Source organism: Sander vitreus, chromosome 8, assembly GCF_031162955.1.
Source record: "Sander vitreus isolate 19-12246 chromosome 8, sanVit1, whole genome shotgun sequence".
In the NCBI taxonomy this organism is placed as follows: domain Eukaryota; kingdom Metazoa; phylum Chordata; class Actinopteri; order Perciformes; family Percidae; genus Sander; species Sander vitreus.
The window spans coordinates 11,661,039-11,677,881 of NC_135862.1; the positions used below are offsets into that span (position 1 = coordinate 11,661,039).

The following is a 16,843-nucleotide window of genomic DNA, read 5'->3' on the forward strand; positions in this document are numbered from 1 at the left end:
AACTCTGTTGCAGAGTTGCCCACTACAGTGCTTTTACGTGTGTTTTACAAATGCCTTCTGTGTAATCAAAGAACATTGAGTTGCATGCCGTCCATCTTTGCTCTCCTTGTTCTAATCATCTCTCAGACAGGCCTGTTCTTGGCAAAGCTTTAGATGAAAATGGAAATAATATGCAGTGGATAGAAGGTAGCAGCTTTTTTCTTTGTGTTGGCTCACTACATAACAGTTTCCCCTCTGCTGTCAGAACAGGAGATGCTTTGTTTAGTTTATCTAAAACATGCTGAAGGTGTGAAAACATCCTTTATTTTACTGTCTGTACCACATTATAAGTCTCTCTCTCTTTTTTGTCTTTCTATCGCTGTCCTCGGCCGTAGGACTCCCTCATTCTGGAGAAGAGTGACATGCACCACCCAGTCTGCTCCTTCCAGGATGACTTCCAAGAGTTTGAGATGATTGACGATGAAGATGAGGATGATGAGGAGGAAGAGGAAGAAGATGAAGAGGTTGACCCTGATGCACCCCCATCCCCCTCTGCCTCCCCCCCTCTCTCTCCTACTCTTGGCACTCTGAAGAGCAGACCCACCACATTGAACCTCACCACTGCTGTGTCACAGGTAAGCAGCCTGAAGCTGTGGTCCTAAACACACACTGAACACAGATTATGTATAATTCTGTACATCTTTGTCGAATATCTCCCTCTCTCTCCTCTCATTAGGATTCACTTAACAACAACAGCAGTCTCTCCCCAAAGAAAGGAAGCTGGCAGGACTCTTTACGCAAGACCTCACAGGGTGAATACATGACTAATTAGCTGTGATAAGTTTGAGTATAGACTATAGATATGTTTTCATTGTATTCATTTGTTGGTCTACCACACCTGCTTATTTTGACTTTTGGTAAATCTTTGGAGAAGAAATTAATTTCCATGTTTTTTCATACATATGTTAGATTCAGTTTCTTACCCAACACTAATTCAATAGCTGAATCACCTAGGGATGTTCTAATGACTGATAACAGATACAGTATATAGTCTGCCCCATCACAGCTTTCTGCGAATGATTTTCTTTAATATAGTAAAATATCATATCATATAATAAAATATCCTTAAATTCAACCTGATGAAACGCAAATTGTGTATTTTGTGAAAATGACATGGATTGGCTCAAGTCAGGTAATTAGAAGGAAATAATCAAACATAAAAAAACATTTAAAAAAAAACTTGCCACAACAATCAATGCACATCATATTAGATTTGAAAGTATTTTAAGTTTCTTGATTCTTTTTTCCTTTTTTTTTTTATTCGTGAAATTATTGTCCCAGATGAGCAGATTTATTGTTGCCTTGTTTAAAAGAAGCCCAGCTATTATAAATGATTCTTTACAAACTGCAGGCATTACACAGTTAGAAAATAAATATCTTCTCTACCTCGAGGTCGTCTGTCTCCAACCCACTCATGTCTGGAGGATGGTAGCCATGTGACAGGACAGTGCCCAGCCTCTCCAGTTTCCCAGGCACCAGGGTCTCAGAGCAAAGGTACTCCACCAAAACAGGCAGGGGAGGGAGGGAACCCCCAATCCCCTCACAGGCCCCTCCTCTGCGACATCGAGGGCAACAGGCGGGAGAGGCCCGAATACGGTAACAAAAAGGCCAGCCCTGCAAACTTAGAGCTCATTCCATTATCATCAGTGTCGTGTAGTGCCGTGATGTGAAATGACACAATGTGATGTGAATTTGAGTTGACTTATATGACTATATATGTTTAGCAAAACACATCATGTTAATTGTTACAAATCCATTTGCACTAGTCTACTTTGGGAAATCATATTTGTGTTGTGTTCTAATGAAAAAGCATTTGCTGAACTTGCTCATCCCACATCCTTTAAAAAAAAAAAATTGATTATGAACTCAAGAAAAATTAATTTTTCTTTTTCTTTTTATCTTCTCTCTTTAATTGTCCAAATTGCTCTGCAACTCTTCTGACCTGTCTCCTTTCTCTTTTTGCATCATCTTCTTCATAATCCTCTATGTCATCCTGTACTTTCACTCTCCCATTGCCTTTCTTGTTTCTCCCCACTTTTTTATCTTCACAGGCTCATTTGGTCAACACAAGTCCCACCCTTTCTCTGGTGATGTCACTGAGTCAAAAGTAGACCCTTCAGTCCAGACAGCCAGAGTACCTTCTGTAGACGAGCACTCCCAGTGTTCGGACACCGAGGTGGACCACGACCTCAACAGCGACCACAACCACAAACACTCAAACCGGCGTGCCACCGACACTTACACGATCACCAGTGAGTCCGGTGTGGAGCCAGAGAACGAGCTAGACCCAGATGGAACCAGTCGCTGCTTGTCATCCACTGCACCCATGGGAGCCAACGATGGTGCCGATACACCCTTCTCTGATGAGGAGCTGGAGAAGGACTTTGAGGTGGAGTTCATGTGTAAGGAGACTTACGATATGGTGTGTAAGGAGAATCAGTCGACTTACGTGGAATTCCCCTCCATTGAACCCGCCTCCTTCTCCAGCTTTATGGCCAACAGCCACTCAGATGTCCTTGACCGGTCCAACAGTTCTGATACAGCAGTTTCTGCCATGGAGGCAGCCGCTAACGACTCCACCTCTCCATCCTCAGACCCAGGGATAGCAGACATGAACCAGCAGGGTTACATGACTTCGGACCAGGACAAGGACCTCAGCTCTCCAGGCTCTGAGTCTGACGTTGAAGGGGAGCTGGAGGCAGCGTTTGCCTGTGGAGGTCCCGTGGTCTCCAACATGATCTCCTCTATCTCAGAGACAGAGCTTGACCTGACAAGTGATGACAGCAGCAGTGGACGCTCGTCTCACCTCACCAACTCCATTGAGGAGGCCAGCTCGCCTACATCAGACCAGGAACTGGACCCGGACACAGAGTTAGAGCAGGACAGTGGCATCGTGGGACTGAAAGTGTCTTTACTTCTGGGCCAACCTGACCCAATCAAAGAAGGGTCTCCTCTTCCCTCTCCTTCCCCTCTACCCTCACCCACTGTTGCTACGCCATCCCCTGTTGACTCGCCCATCTTACCCCCTGAGTCCTACGATGATGGTCAAGCTCTGATGGGGCTGCAGAATGTGGACGATGAGCAGTCCTTCGAACACCAGGCTGACCCAGATGAAACTTTGCCTCCAGCCCAACAATGTGAAGATAGCATGTCCAGACAGATGGTGCTGCAGATAGAACCAGACCACAGTCTAGAGAGCTTCAAACGCTCCTTCTACCTGCCAGTGGGACCCAGGCTAATGCCCAATGCAGATGAATATGATGGAACCAGTGAGGGAGACTCCGAATCAGAAAGCGAAGACGACCTGAGCGAGAACTCAGACTCACCGTGGCTGCTCAGCAACCTGGTCAACAGGATGATCTCAGAGGGCTCGTACCCAATCAGTTGTCCTGAGGACTGCTTCAAGAGGAAGGTGTCTGTGTCAGACACCATTTCACCATCCTCAGACATTGGAGATGGAGATGGTTTCAATGATGAGGACCAAGAGAAGAAAGCAGAGACGGAGGGATCAGAAGAAGAAGAGAATGAAGGAGAGAGGAGGAAGAGTGTGGAGTCTTCAAAAGAAGGAGCAGTGATGAATCCCTGTCTGTATATGAACAACTCTACTGGTGACACCATAAACCCTGTGATCTTGGAGCGCTGTGCAAACAACGGGAGGGGGACCACAGATTTCAACTCCTTGGATACCACTAAAGACTCTAAGAAGAACTTCACAGACAAACCATCCAAGAACGCCAGGAGACAGGAGGAAGATGAAGAGCCCAACAATGACTTGATGATGCTAGAGGGAAGGAAGGATCTGGACTCACCAAGCCTCAGTGAGAGTGTGGTCAGCGACAAGGACGAAGGACGAGAGACTGAGCCCAGGCCAACGAGTCGTTCCTCAGCCTCTCTTGAGCGTATCACCGAGGTTAAACAAAGCTTGACACTGGACATACCCACCGCCCAGACTAACCGCTGTTTCAGCCTCACCTACTCCACGGACAATGAAGAAGAGGAGGACGACGGAGACTCTTACCCATTCCTGGGTGGCTTGAGGAAGCAGTCCTACAGGGGAAGTGACTTAGGGCTTGACAGTTCACCACCCCTTGATTCCAGTGTGCAAGACCATCTCATATCTGACCATGACCTACCACTGTGTGAGAAAGATCTGGCTCTGAGGCAGCCGAATGAAGATGATGGACTGGCGTATGACTCCATGAAGTACACGCTGGTGGTGGATGAGAATACTACGCTGGAACTAGTCAGTCTCAGAAGGTATGCTCTGACAATCAGTGTGTGAAATGTGTGAAAATGTAGTATGTGTGTATGTGTTTAAATTGGGCAGAACAAATGCAATAGTATTTGCATTATTCTCCAGTTAGAGATAATATCGTATAACACTTATTTAAAATGTTTAATTAAACACTACTTTCTGTAGGGTGTGCCTTGTAGTGGTAAATCAAGTAATCTTACAGTACTTGAAACCAACAAACCCTGTCCTCTCAGGTGCACCTCTGTCCTGAGTGATGACAGTGAGCTCTCCACGCTATGTGACGAGGAGCCTTTGGGGACAAGAGGGCTGGACTATGGTCAGGATGATGAGGAGGTGAGGCCAGAACTTCTCAGTTCTTCTGAGGACTCATCCCCTGAGGCTGACCTCCCATTCTCTAAGAAGTTCCTCAATGTGTTCGTCAACAGCACCTCCCGCTCCTCCAGTAAGTCGCCCACAAGGCTGTTCAGACACTGCACCTTTCTGGAAAACTTTCAGATATGTCCTTGCAATCAAGGATGTAATTTTACGGATTGGGAAATACAAATATTCACTTTCTTTCCAAGAGTCAGATAAGAAACACTCTTATATCTGTCAATTAAATATGAAACTAGTCAGGAGATGTTAGCTTAGTTTAGCATAAAGACTAAAAGCAGGGGGAAACATACATCCTGGTTCTAAAGCTTACTGATTACCATTCCTCATCTACAGTAACTCTCGGCAAGAAAGTGAATTTTTTTTAAATGTGGAACTATTCCTTTAACTTAGGCTAATGTAAATATACCTATTATCGTTAAAATGTACTCATGCTCCGTAGAATGAATATACTGCATTAGGGTTTAACTCATCACTGTCAGCATGATACATTAACATGTGATCTAAATTTGGCAGGGAGCCCACACAAGACCTATGGGAGGGCTCTACCTCCCAGTACATCCATCATCAATCAGTGCTCTCACTTCAAGATTCATATCCCTAATAAAGGGTGATTTGCATAATCAAAGGCTCATTACAAAGGTTTTATTTGCCATTTCTTTTTTGACAAATCTAATGAGCTCCCATTTAGACTACCTCCAACAAAGTTTACTTGAGAATGTTCCTCCAACAAATAATTCAGTGTATGTTGTTTTTGACATTTAGCTTTCAGTTTTATTTGAAAAAGGTAGTTTTCAGGACAATAAAAAGGTCTAACAGGTGTATGTTTTCCACTTAGGCACAGAGTCCTTTGGACTTTTCTCCTGTACCATCAATGGAGAGGAGAGGGACCAGACACACAGGGCAGTCTACAGGTAAGACAATCTACAGTACACTCATTTTTTGATAATGTGACATCAGTGGGAGCAATGTGAATTACAGCAAAAAGCATATACATAATAAAAGATTGCAAGAAATGCGGCCAATTGTTTTAAGCGATTGTAGAAACGGTATGGTGGAATAAATTGTGAATGCCATTAGCTCCAATTTGCAAATTTGCAGTTTGTGTCTGGGAGAAAAGGCCCTTGTGGAGATAAACAAAGCTACTTTTCCTTGAGGATTCACTAATTATGTAAGGGAGGAGAGCAGATGTCCAAGCTACAGTTGGGCTCGAGAGCTGCAGGGTGACCAGTAATAATCACATGAGACACCCCCTGTGTCTGTGCTTGGGTGTGTGCAAGAGCGAGAGGGAAAGCTACATGCACCTCCCTTGTATACATGTACATGTTGTGCATTTATAATAATGTATTTTATTTGCTTTGCTTTGTCTCCCTACACCCACCCCACTGTCTTTCTCTGTCAGCTGTTTCATTTCTCTTTTCTCTCTGCTCCCCAATGGGAGTCACCTGAAACCCAAACAGATGCTTCCTGATTGAATTAACTCCCGTCTATAGGATGCCCAGCAGCAGGGATACTACGTAAGGACACAACATTTAACAGAGTTCTTTTTTGTCCTCTCCCTCTCTGCTGCTCTCTGCAGATTCATCCCTAGACATGCAGATGAGCTGGAGCTGGATGTGGATGATCCTTTGTATGTGGAGGAAGAAGAGGATGACTACTGGTACCGAGGCTATAACATGCGGACAGGGGAGAGGGGCATCTTTCCTGCTTTCTATGCCCATGAGGTCATAGGCCAGTCTAAGGAGCTGTTGGGTGAGTTGAGAGATTCATCGACTGTTGTTTCCTTTGTCTCACTGTGAAGGTAAGAACAATCACATGTTCTGTATGTGTCTACATTGCACTCTGTAGGCATGAAAAGAAATCCAGCATGGATTGAGACTTTCAGCGTTCAGTTTTTGGGGTCTGTTGAGGTACCTTATCACCAAGGCAACGGCATTCTCTGCGCCGCCATGCAGAAGGTGAGCTAAGTGGAAAACAGCAAAAGAATGGCACAAAACAGACACAAGCATGTATGCTACACTGTATGCACCATTAAAGGAAGTTGTTTTGACATGTAAATATGATATATTTATGTTAGATTGCGGTATCAAGGAAACGGACTGTACATGTGCGACCTCCTTCTCTGTGTGAGCTGGAGATTAGCTTGCAAGGAGTGAAACTGATCATGAGTCTGGAGGATGAATATGACACCCTCGATGAGGTATGGACAAATGAAAAAATGAATCAATCAATTACTCAATTCAGAGTATTACTCAACAGACAATTAATTCAAAGTCAATCGTCCCTCTACTATGGAATAACAAGTTACTGTACATGTAATGCTTTAATGCTTTTTTCTTGTCTCTGTCTCTGCACCTCGCTCCATCTTCAGTATGACAGATGTAGTCACTTCTTCCAAATGAAGAACATCTCGTTCTGTGGATGCCATCCGAGGAACAACTGGTAAACAAACACGTTGGTTTTCTGCCCTCTTGTCACCAGTGTGCAGTGTAACATCTGACTGACTTCATCATATTGTTTTCTTCTCTCTGCAGCTACTTTGGCTTTATCACTAAGCACCCCATGTTGAACAGATTTGCTTGCCACGTGTTTGTATCCCAGGAGTCCATGCGGCCTGTAGCAGAGTGTGTTGGGTGAGTCCAAATCACATTATTATATCAATAACTCTACATCAAAGGTATACCAAGGCACAATAATGACTTTACTTCTATATATATATATATATATATATATATATATATATATATATATACATATGTAAATGCACTTTATTTGTCAAGATGCTGAAAATGCTTAGAGCCCTTAAAAGAGATTGGAAACATTAACTATTTAGCTGTACATCATATTTGAAGTGCTCTTTGATGATTTGCCTTTATAGTCTGATCTCATATTCCTGGATTAAAGTGTGTCTTTATTTCCAATCACTCTCATCTGTAGCCGGATAAGTGAGCAGTTATCCAGGTTTATTGTGCACTGCAGTATTTAATGTGTGTGCATGTGTGGAAGCTTAGTTATGTCGGATTCAGACATATGGGGTTTGAATAATTAAAGATAGTTCACTGTCTCTGGATGGAGCGACAGCAGGCAGCAGAACATGGGGTGGGCAAAACTGTTTCATCTATCAGCTTCTCATCCGGCTCTGTCTGTGGAACAACAAGGACAAAAACAATTACCCTCCTTTGAATCAACAAGAGTGATTCTGTATTTGCACTGGAATCTTTTTAATTAAGCATTTTTCATGTTTGCACCAGACATCTCTTAGTAAATAGTCAGAGCATCACTATAAAATAAAATATGTTAATACAAGAAGGATTACTATGGAAGGCTGCCTTTAATAGCTTGCAGGTTGATCTTTAGTCATGCTCTCTTCTGTCTGTATTTTCCACAGACGAGCCTTCCAGGAGTACTACCAGGAACATCTGGAGTACGCCTGCCCCACCGAGGACATCTACCTGGAGTAAGAAGTGTTGCCATGACGACTACCTTCTTTCTCAGCAGCTTGTGTATGTTCATCAGGTTTGCCACCAGAAGGCGCTGTCAGTGGGGTCTTCTCTCCATTGTAAAATACTCCTTTGTGTCCCTCTAAAACTGGGATCTTCATTTCTACAGTATGCTAGGCATTTGAATGATTTCATTCATCCCTCTCTCTGTTTATTTCCATCATCTCGATGGATTGATTGCCTGTTTCTTTTAACCTTTTCTATGATATAAAACTAAGATGCTGAGCACCTGTTTATTTAAGGGTTCCTCTTTTGAAATGAAAACAATATACCTACTACTGCTGTTTCACTTTTCAATGCATGGCTAGTAGGGTTACTGCACACAGACACACCAAGAAATACACATATCCAAGTGAATGGCAAGCAGCTCAACAATCAGTACAGAAATGGTGTAGAACCAAGAGGTCGGCGTTTAATTAACTGTAAATATGTATTTGTTCAAAATATTATAACTGCTAATTTGATTTCTACTGATAGTGACATTGGAGCAAAGTAGAGAGAGTGCAGTGAACTGTCCTTGGTCCAAGCTTACCCCTGTGTCGCGTACAAGACGTAGTGTGTGTTGTAAATATATGTATAGAACGTAGACATGCAGGCGCCTCATCCAGACTAATTAAGAAACACTCACAGCTGAGAATGATGGAGGGGGTTTTGTTTTATTGTGGGTATTAATGACTCACTCTGACAGGAGGAACTGCAGGTGTAAGAGATTTTAGAGTAATGACTTGTGATGAACTTTGAATGTTATTAGCCCCACAGATATTTAATTGAGCTTGGATTAGGTGCAGGAAGAGTCAGCACATTTGGATGAATGACAGAACCATTTTATTCTTGTCCAGTCCTCAAAGTTGCACTGCTTGCTGACCTTCGCCATGAGGAGCTTTCATATGAAATCATTCAACTGTTAAAATTGCAAATCATTGATCACTGTATGATTGGCAATGCTTGATGTGACTTCCAGGTCAAAGAAAGCAAAAGCCCTCTGAAAAGCCATATTCTCATACCTCCGACTGTATAACTCTGGTTGTCAGGGACATCCTAGTCTCCGTTTTCTTTTGACTTGGCAGTTTCAATGAGGGAAAAGGAATGATTAGACTGACTGGTAGCCGCGTGTCAGTAATGCTGTATTGCAGTGTGCCTACTGTACAGTGAAAGCGTCCTGCTAAAACTTGGTCCTGGTATCACAATGTAATCAAACCTTTAATAAACATTAAAAGGAAGGTTTTATAGTTATGTAAATGGTTAGACTTTGATCTTGTTTTTTAAGTATGATGGATAAAAGGGATGGCCACGTGTTCCTATGTTTATTTATTGCTCCTAATCTGGTTCAAAGGTTGAAGCATCATTCTTACGTTACACAACAACGTACTCTGGGGTTGTTGTAGCATACCATAGCTTACAGTCTAGCACCTTATATTGGGGAGGGGGCAGATTTCATAAATGATGCACTCAGTACAGTCATCTGAAGTTTCAGGTTTTACCACCCCTGACCATCCACATTGTTCTTTCAGACACTGTTTAGCATCTTGTTCCGCTGCTTTCAGTCACAGTTCACGAGAACAAACGCCCCTGTTCACTGTTGATGGTAGGAGGGAGGCAGAGTGTTATCTACATACGTATCGCTGTCAGTTAGATCATGTATATACAATAGCGAATCTAAGATAGTGCTGTCCTTTATGTTGAGTATGTTATAAAATTAATATGTACATTAATTAAAAAGAAAAAAGAGATCACAACCAGACAAAAACCCCTGAAAAAAAAGAAAAACACATACATTTCTGTGATCTGCAATAATTTTATTTCAGTGTCTTGTGTTTCTTCACAAGATGTTAACTCAGTATCTGTCACACAGGTGGTATTTGAGTTCCTGCCAACTCCATACCTCTGGACAGACAGGCTTCAGCAGCACCTTTAGAGCACATTTGTGAGATGTGACATCGTTAGTGTGTGACACATACACCCACCAGACTAGTGACCAATCTGCTGTTAGAGCTGAATAGTGACTGAGTCCGCTGCCACTGGAAAACTATTATTGCGTCTTGCCGATTATAGTTATCGCCTTTGAGCTCCAAAAGTGTGACCCATCTCTGATCTGTATCTATTTGCTTTAGATTATGTTTTTCTATCTTGTCACAGCCTAAAACCCTTCTTTTCACAAAGCTATACAAAAACAACCTCTGAGGATGATCTAGTCCTATATATCCGCTAAGACATACCATTAACAGTTAAACCAAACTTTTGACTTTATTACATCAACAAGATTCTTCACTGTATACCTAGAGCAAAACAGTATGTGACAGAACAAACATATCCTATCTTGTATCTTTAAAAACAAAGGACTTGTAAAATGAATTAAAATTCCAGGGAAAAATAAAGGGAAAAAAATTGACAAAAAAATCACTCTGACTTGTCATGGGTTTGGTCTTATGAATAAAATATATGCTTGATGTCCGAAACCTTTATTGTTGTCTTTATTGTTGAGATCTACTCTTGATTGTTTGTGTGATTGAAATATGTTGCAAAGCGTTTTCACATAAAGTCCATTTATTCAAAATGTTATGATTATGAAGAATGTTGAGTGGAAAATGAAATCATAAATCAATGACTAAAACGTATTCAAATAGTCAGGAAAAACACAGTACATTGTGATACATTAGTTCTAAAAGTAGTCAATATCAATATTAAGAAAATCATCTCCTCATTGAGGAGTGTTTACAATGTTACTTTTCAGTAACACAAGCAAGTGGCAATGCATTATCAGGGAATTACAAAATCAGCATCACATCTTGTGCTTGCACAAAGCAATCTTGAGGCAAAAATCAGTGCAGTAGCTCCAGGCTTTCCCACATTGTCATCAGTGGAAGTGGGAGTTTGTCCCATCAACACTTGCAGCAGCCGGGCTTGGGGCTACACTGAGGATTGCAGCAAGGCTCCAGGTCGGGGTCTGTTCCTTTTAATATCTGGCTCTCTCCAAACACCATGGAGGCTTCAAACTGCTCCTTGACTTTCTTGATCCTCTCAAGCAGGGCTTGGAGGTCGGGTTTTCCCGTCAGGGGGAGAGGGTAGTGCTCCGAGGGGTCAGCCTCCAGGTCGAAAATAAGAGGGGGGTCGTGGGCCTTGAGGACTGCAAATACTGGGCAGTCTTGGTCCGGGGTAGTACCGCTGTGGGTAGCACCTGATGCACAAACATGGACAAGCAGGAGTTAAAAACACATAAGTTCTGACTGTGTGATAATGCTTCTTGACGTTTCAACTAATGATGTATATGAAGTCTGCTGTACCTCGCGTATAGAAGTGGGCCTTGTACTTCCCTAGCCTGAGAGCAAACAGGCCATAGTTCTCAGCGGGATCTGTGGGATAGAACACCATTGTCTCCCTTTTACTCTGCAAAAAAAGTTAAAAAAAAATTTAAAAAAAATTTTAAAAAATGAATACAATACATCAGCTTGGTTTTCACATATTTCAATCTCTACAGTGTAAGGTATTACACGACTACCTTTCCTTGGTTGACAAGGATTTCTGTCATATCGACCCCATCCAGCATCACCTGGGGTAGTTTGGCTCCTGCCAGACTTGCGATGGTGGGGAGGATATCTAGAGTGCTGGCCATCTCATGGGTCACACCTAAAGAGATGCATACAGAAAAAGAACAAGCAGCCATCATTAAAAGGTCATGTGTAAATGCGTTTCATCATTTTATTATGCTATTTATTTTCATACTGGAATCATAGACCAGTTGATGTCTGGAATGTATGAAATCACTGTGAAAATGCATGGTATGCTTCTGAAAATGGTCACCAGTAAAGCTTAGATTTAAATAAGCAAAACCACCAGTATGGTCTTTGAAATGGAAATATACTCCAAGTGGTCTGTGTAGAAAACTCCAAAAAATCCAATCAAAATGTATTCATAAAGCACAAAAGTTGACCAAAGTGCTGGTTTGGTGCAACAGAAAAAAAAATTCTTTGGAAGCATCACTCAGTCTAAACTTTTGGTGCAGATGACTAAGGAATCCAGACCTGGCCTGATGGTCCCTGGCCAAAAGGCAATGGCTGGCTCTCTCATGCCCCCCTCATACGTGGTGCCTTTTCCACATTTCAGAGGGCCAGCGTTACCTCCACGGGACAAACGCATCAGTTCAGGCCTACACACAGAGACAGGAATAACACACCATTAGATAAAAGACAATAAATGCAATATCATAAGAAGACAAATCAAAAATAAAAGAGGGCCAAGATATCATGCAGCCTTTGAACAGAGATAAACACACTGCTGTAGCACAGCTATTGTGGAGGGTGATTAAAATGCCCGCATAAGAAAGTATGAAAGTAACTATAAGTACAAAACAGGCCACATATTCATATAAAAACAAACAAGGGGCAAAAACCAACCCATTGTCAGAAGTGAAGAAGACCAGTGTGTTGTTGGTCACTCCTGTCTTCTCAAGGGTTGTTAGTAGGTTTCCTATTGTGGTGTCAAACTCAAACAGAGCATCTCCAAATGGGCCCCTTAAAGTGCGCCCGGCTGCCCCTTGACCTGCATACTGGGGGTAGTGGGTGTGCTGTAGGAAGAAGTAGAAAAAGGTGTTAACTGTCTCGCTGCACAGAGTTAGCATAATCTATCTACATGGGGTTAAAAACATTGTAGACTTTCTTGCTTTGAAAAACTAGCGTGGGCGTAGGTGTGGACATGGACTTACACTACGCATTCAAGAGTTTAGCTGACCAGGAGAGAGCTCTGATTCTGCAATGATTGTAAGTGGTGTTTTTTCCCACTCAAATCGAGGGGTACGATCACAGACTGTTTTTATTGCTTACATGGGAAGGGTAGTAGAGGAAGAAAGGTTGTTTTTTCTTGGCTGATGTGGTAATGAAATTGGTTGCAAAATCACTGTAAGCCCTTTCCAGATCGAGGAAGTTGACTGGCTGCTGCTTGATGACCTCATTGTGCATTAGTGGGACAGTAACAGTGCCAACATCACACAATCCAAAACACTTAACATCTGGAGGGAAACAAGTCAGGTTCCAACATGGGCCCTGGGAAGAACAGGGAAACAAAGGAACAAATAATAAAGTAGATATTGCAGAAAATAAATTACTTTTTAACAAATACCGTAACAGATTACTTTTCAAAACTTTTAATCATTTAGGTTTGGAGCTAAATTCAATTGCACTGACCATGTCATGGGAGTAGGGGATCCCCAGGTACTGGTCAAACCCCTGCCTGGTTGGAAGAAACATCCCATTGGCCCCAACTCCTAAGTGCCACTTCCCTATGGCAGCAGTAGCATAGCCCATAGGTTTCAACACTTCCGCAATTGTGGTCTCATTCAGAGGAAGACCACCTCTAGAGCCTGGGTACAACACTCCCGGGTAGATACCTGAGCGGGTCTGATAGCGCCCCGTCAACAATGATGCCCTGGAAAGCCACCAAATCAAAGCAAGGCTTTTAGGAAAAACTGGAAAGTTTGTAAGACATGGCTAAAAGAATCCATGCATACCATGTATTAATTCACAAATTACTCATTTACAAATATCTTTCAACATGGAGATATTATTCCCTGTGAACCAGTTGTGTTATGTGCTAGAACAACTTCTTACTAGTTATGTTACTTAATTCCTCCCTAAACAACATGATCTGTTTTCAGTTCCTCCTTCGTTGTACTGCATAAAGTTGAATAATGCTAATCAGCAGTGAGTTTATATTAAAGACTTTATCTTCATCTCCTATTGGATATTTTTCATGACGATCACACTTTTGCTGACATATTTTCATCCTTCAATCAACTATTGAAGTGTTAATGATAATGAGATGAATAATAAAAATGGCCTATGTGTAAAAAAAGGATGCAAAACATAAAGTAATCCCAGCACTCCACAGTCTGCTCTTATACAAATGGTTATGGGTTTTAACCACTTTTTTTTCAACATTTACATTTAAAGTGAGAGAGGGTGGCATACAATCACGGGCCATAACGGGACCTTAAAATTACAAAAACGTGTGTAGATTAAAACATGGTTTGTTAGTCCACTAGTGATAAACTCTCTCTCTCTCTCTCTCTCTCTCTCTCTCTCTCTCTCTCACACACACACACACACACACACACACACACACACACACACACACACACACACACACAGTGTGTTTCACTATCTAAGGGGGGACCCGTCATTGACATAATGCATTCCGTAGCCCCTTACCCTAACCTTAACTATCACAACTAAATGCCTAACTGTAACCCTTACCCTCACCCTAACCATAACCTAATTCTAACCCTAATCCTAAAACTAAGTCTTAACCCTCAAACAGCCCTTTAAAAGGTGTGGGGTCCAGCATTTTGGCCCCACAAAGCTGTCCGCACCCCACAAGTATACTGTATTCCCGGTTTTTTGACCCCACGAATATAGTTAAACAAGATACGCACGCACGCACGCACGCACGCACGCGCGCACACACACACACACACACACACACACACACACACACACACACACACACACACACACTAAACTAAATCAGTCAGCGTGGGTACTGCATGAATTACAACGGATTGTAACGGTAGGCCTACTATACCTGGACGGGGAGCAGACGGGGCTGGTGCAGTAGAAATCTGTAAACCGGAGTCCTCCCGCTGCCAGGCGGTCCAGGTTGGGAGTGAGTGAGCTGGGGTGTCCATAACAACTTAAGTCCCCGAAACCTAAATCATCTGCGAAGAGGAGGACGAAATTCGGCGGTGAAGCCGAGCAGGTGCAAAAAAGAAAAGTGTTCAAAACGAAGAAGCCGATGTTGTCCATTCTGCGTCGTCCTGCATGTGAAGATAGCCGTCTGTCAGGTCCGTAGAGAGGAGAGACGAACCAAAACAAAACGTCACGTGTTCAGTTGCGAAAAGTGTCGAGTACAGTTGACGTCACGCACGGCTAGGAAATGTAGTCTTTTATTATTTTGGTCCAGACTACATTATGCAGTTAAACTAATTTGTTCTTTAAAATTAGAAAAATTGTGCTTTATTTATGCCTATTTGGACTCTGTTTTCCCTTCTCCATAACGTAGGTATTAACAATGTTAAGCATTTTACTGGTTACAGCTGCTCATCTGGCTTTGATAGCAAAAGCTTCTAACACATAGGCCTATGTTTGTGTCAATATGATGTAAAGACGAGCTTGTCTTGTGACAAGCAATGTCCTCAGCACATCTGAGGTTTTGTCTGCCTCTCGACTGAAGTTGTTAGTCAGAGGGCCTGCCGCTAAGTTTTTGTCCTCTGTGACAACCTTGGTTTCTGCCACTGATTCGCCCTGACACATGGTCAATCAAGCAAACAAGAGTGGAAAGAAATCACTGGTGCAGTGCTGCAGGAGCCACCAGTATGAGGAGAAATGGACGTCACAACTGTACAGACTATAGCCCAGTACTGGGCCTGTTTATTTATTTATTTATTCTCAGAGCCATGCTTCAGTAAGGTGGACAGGAAAAGAAAAAGAGGGCACTACCTGCATTCAAATAAGCTTGGAGAGAGAGATGAAATAGGATGAATGAGTGATGAGAATACTGTACATAGAAATCACTATTACACGTGTGTGTGTGTGTGTGTGTGTGTGTGTGTGTGTGTGTGTGTGTGTGTGTGTGTGTGTGTGTGTGTGTGTGTGTGTGTGCGCGTGTGGCTATCAGTTAGCTTGCGTGCTATGCAGCATCTATAGCCTCAGGCATTGGTTGCTGTGGCATCGGCTGATAGATAGTTTTGATTTACTATTCACTTTCACATCTCTCTACAGGACTGACCTACATTCAGCAGCAGCAGAGAGTGAGAGAAAGAATTGAGATAAAAGATATGTGACAGATGCTCCACAACTAGTGCTGCAATTGTACCAGCTGTTTTCTCATTCTCTGCTGTTTGGCTTCTCTTACTTGTATTTTTTTTTCATGCTGTGGAAATATCAAACTCACCCAGCCATCCATGGATGATTGGAATCTGCATTAGTTCTGTACATGTCATGTCATGTGTGTAATGTATCGAGTCATTGTGTGCGTATAGCCAAATAGCGTGACTTTGGAGGAAAGGGAAGAAGCAGGCTTACTGCTTAAAGTAACATCTTTTACTGAAATACTTGACCTACTGAACCAAAGAGAGCACACACACAAATACACTCTTGTAATCCAATATATATATATATATATATATTTACATACATAAAAGATAAGTAAAAATGAAGCTGTTATGTGCAGGAAAGCCTAAACAGAACATGATCACTTTTGAAGAACTAACTCACTGCAGGAGCTCTCTTTATCTAGTTGTCTGAAACCCTGAGCTCTGGAAACATCTCTGCAGGGAACATAGTGATTCAAGCCTGGAGGGGGGGCACTGACATTACTCCTTTTCCATGGCAGCTGTGGTTTAAAATTGAAAGCTTTAGGGTGTAACCTTTTTTATAATAATGGACGTCCGTTACATTTAAGCCATTGCTAAATGAGTTGATACAAAGCTAATTAAGACTGTCAGCTCCACAAAACTCTCTCTGTATTTCTCAGAATGGCTATGTTTAGAAAATGGTGTCGTCCGGTGACTTTCGCACGCAGAAGCTCGAGTGAAGATAATTACCTCTTCAGAAGAGCCCATCATGTTTTTTTAATGCTCCGTGTCCTTGATTACAAGAAACTGCGTGGAGGAGGGGTGGGGGTGGTG

At 42.4% G+C, this 16,843-nt stretch overlaps 2 protein-coding genes across 2 annotated transcripts in view; one reads left to right on the plus strand and one right to left on the minus strand.

The window, feature by feature from the left end:
* Positions 1 to 10,524, plus strand: part of mapk8ip2 (mitogen-activated protein kinase 8 interacting protein 2) — a 28,470-nt gene extending 17,946 nt beyond the window's left edge. Inside the window, exons 3-14 of the mRNA XM_078256815.1 lie at positions 375 to 614; positions 716 to 791; positions 1,432 to 1,635; positions 2,091 to 4,296; positions 4,528 to 4,736; positions 5,505 to 5,580; positions 6,246 to 6,418; positions 6,515 to 6,624; positions 6,744 to 6,866; positions 7,038 to 7,108; positions 7,201 to 7,299; positions 8,055 to 10,524. Coding sequence (XP_078112941.1) covers positions 375 to 614; positions 716 to 791; positions 1,432 to 1,635; positions 2,091 to 4,296; positions 4,528 to 4,736; positions 5,505 to 5,580; positions 6,246 to 6,418; positions 6,515 to 6,624; positions 6,744 to 6,866; positions 7,038 to 7,108; positions 7,201 to 7,299; positions 8,055 to 8,127 — 3,660 coding nt within the window. The 3' untranslated portion in view covers positions 8,128 to 10,524. The remainder of the gene's footprint in view (positions 1 to 374; positions 615 to 715; positions 792 to 1,431; positions 1,636 to 2,090; positions 4,297 to 4,527; positions 4,737 to 5,504; positions 5,581 to 6,245; positions 6,419 to 6,514; positions 6,625 to 6,743; positions 6,867 to 7,037; positions 7,109 to 7,200; positions 7,300 to 8,054) is intronic.
* A 167-nt stretch (positions 10,525 to 10,691) lies between these two features.
* Positions 10,692 to 15,041, minus strand: arsa (arylsulfatase A). Its single transcript, XM_078256817.1, has 8 exons — positions 14,740 to 15,041; positions 13,344 to 13,584; positions 12,984 to 13,202; positions 12,558 to 12,727; positions 12,186 to 12,310; positions 11,663 to 11,790; positions 11,448 to 11,550; positions 10,692 to 11,341 (listed from the first exon to the last, which is right to left on the minus strand). Exons 1-8 carry the CDS (start codon positions 14,958 to 14,960, stop codon positions 11,046 to 11,048), a joined length of 1,503 nt encoding a protein of 500 aa, XP_078112943.1. The 5' UTR covers positions 14,961 to 15,041; the 3' UTR covers positions 10,692 to 11,045.
* Between the last annotated feature and the right edge of the window lie 1,802 nt (positions 15,042 to 16,843).

Coding starts and splice junctions, on each gene's coding strand:
- arsa (XM_078256817.1), bottom strand. CDS start 14,960: ATGGACAACATCGGCTTCTTCGTTTTGAACACTTTTCTTTTTTGCACC. Junction 13,585..14,739: donor CCCGTCTGCTCCCCGTCCAG/GTATAGTAGGCC, acceptor GTGGCTTTCCAG/GGCATCATTGTTGACGGGGC. Junction 13,203..13,343: donor TCCCCTACTCCCATGACATG/GTCAGTGCAATT, acceptor TGTTCTTCCCAG/GGCCCATGTTGGAACCTGAC.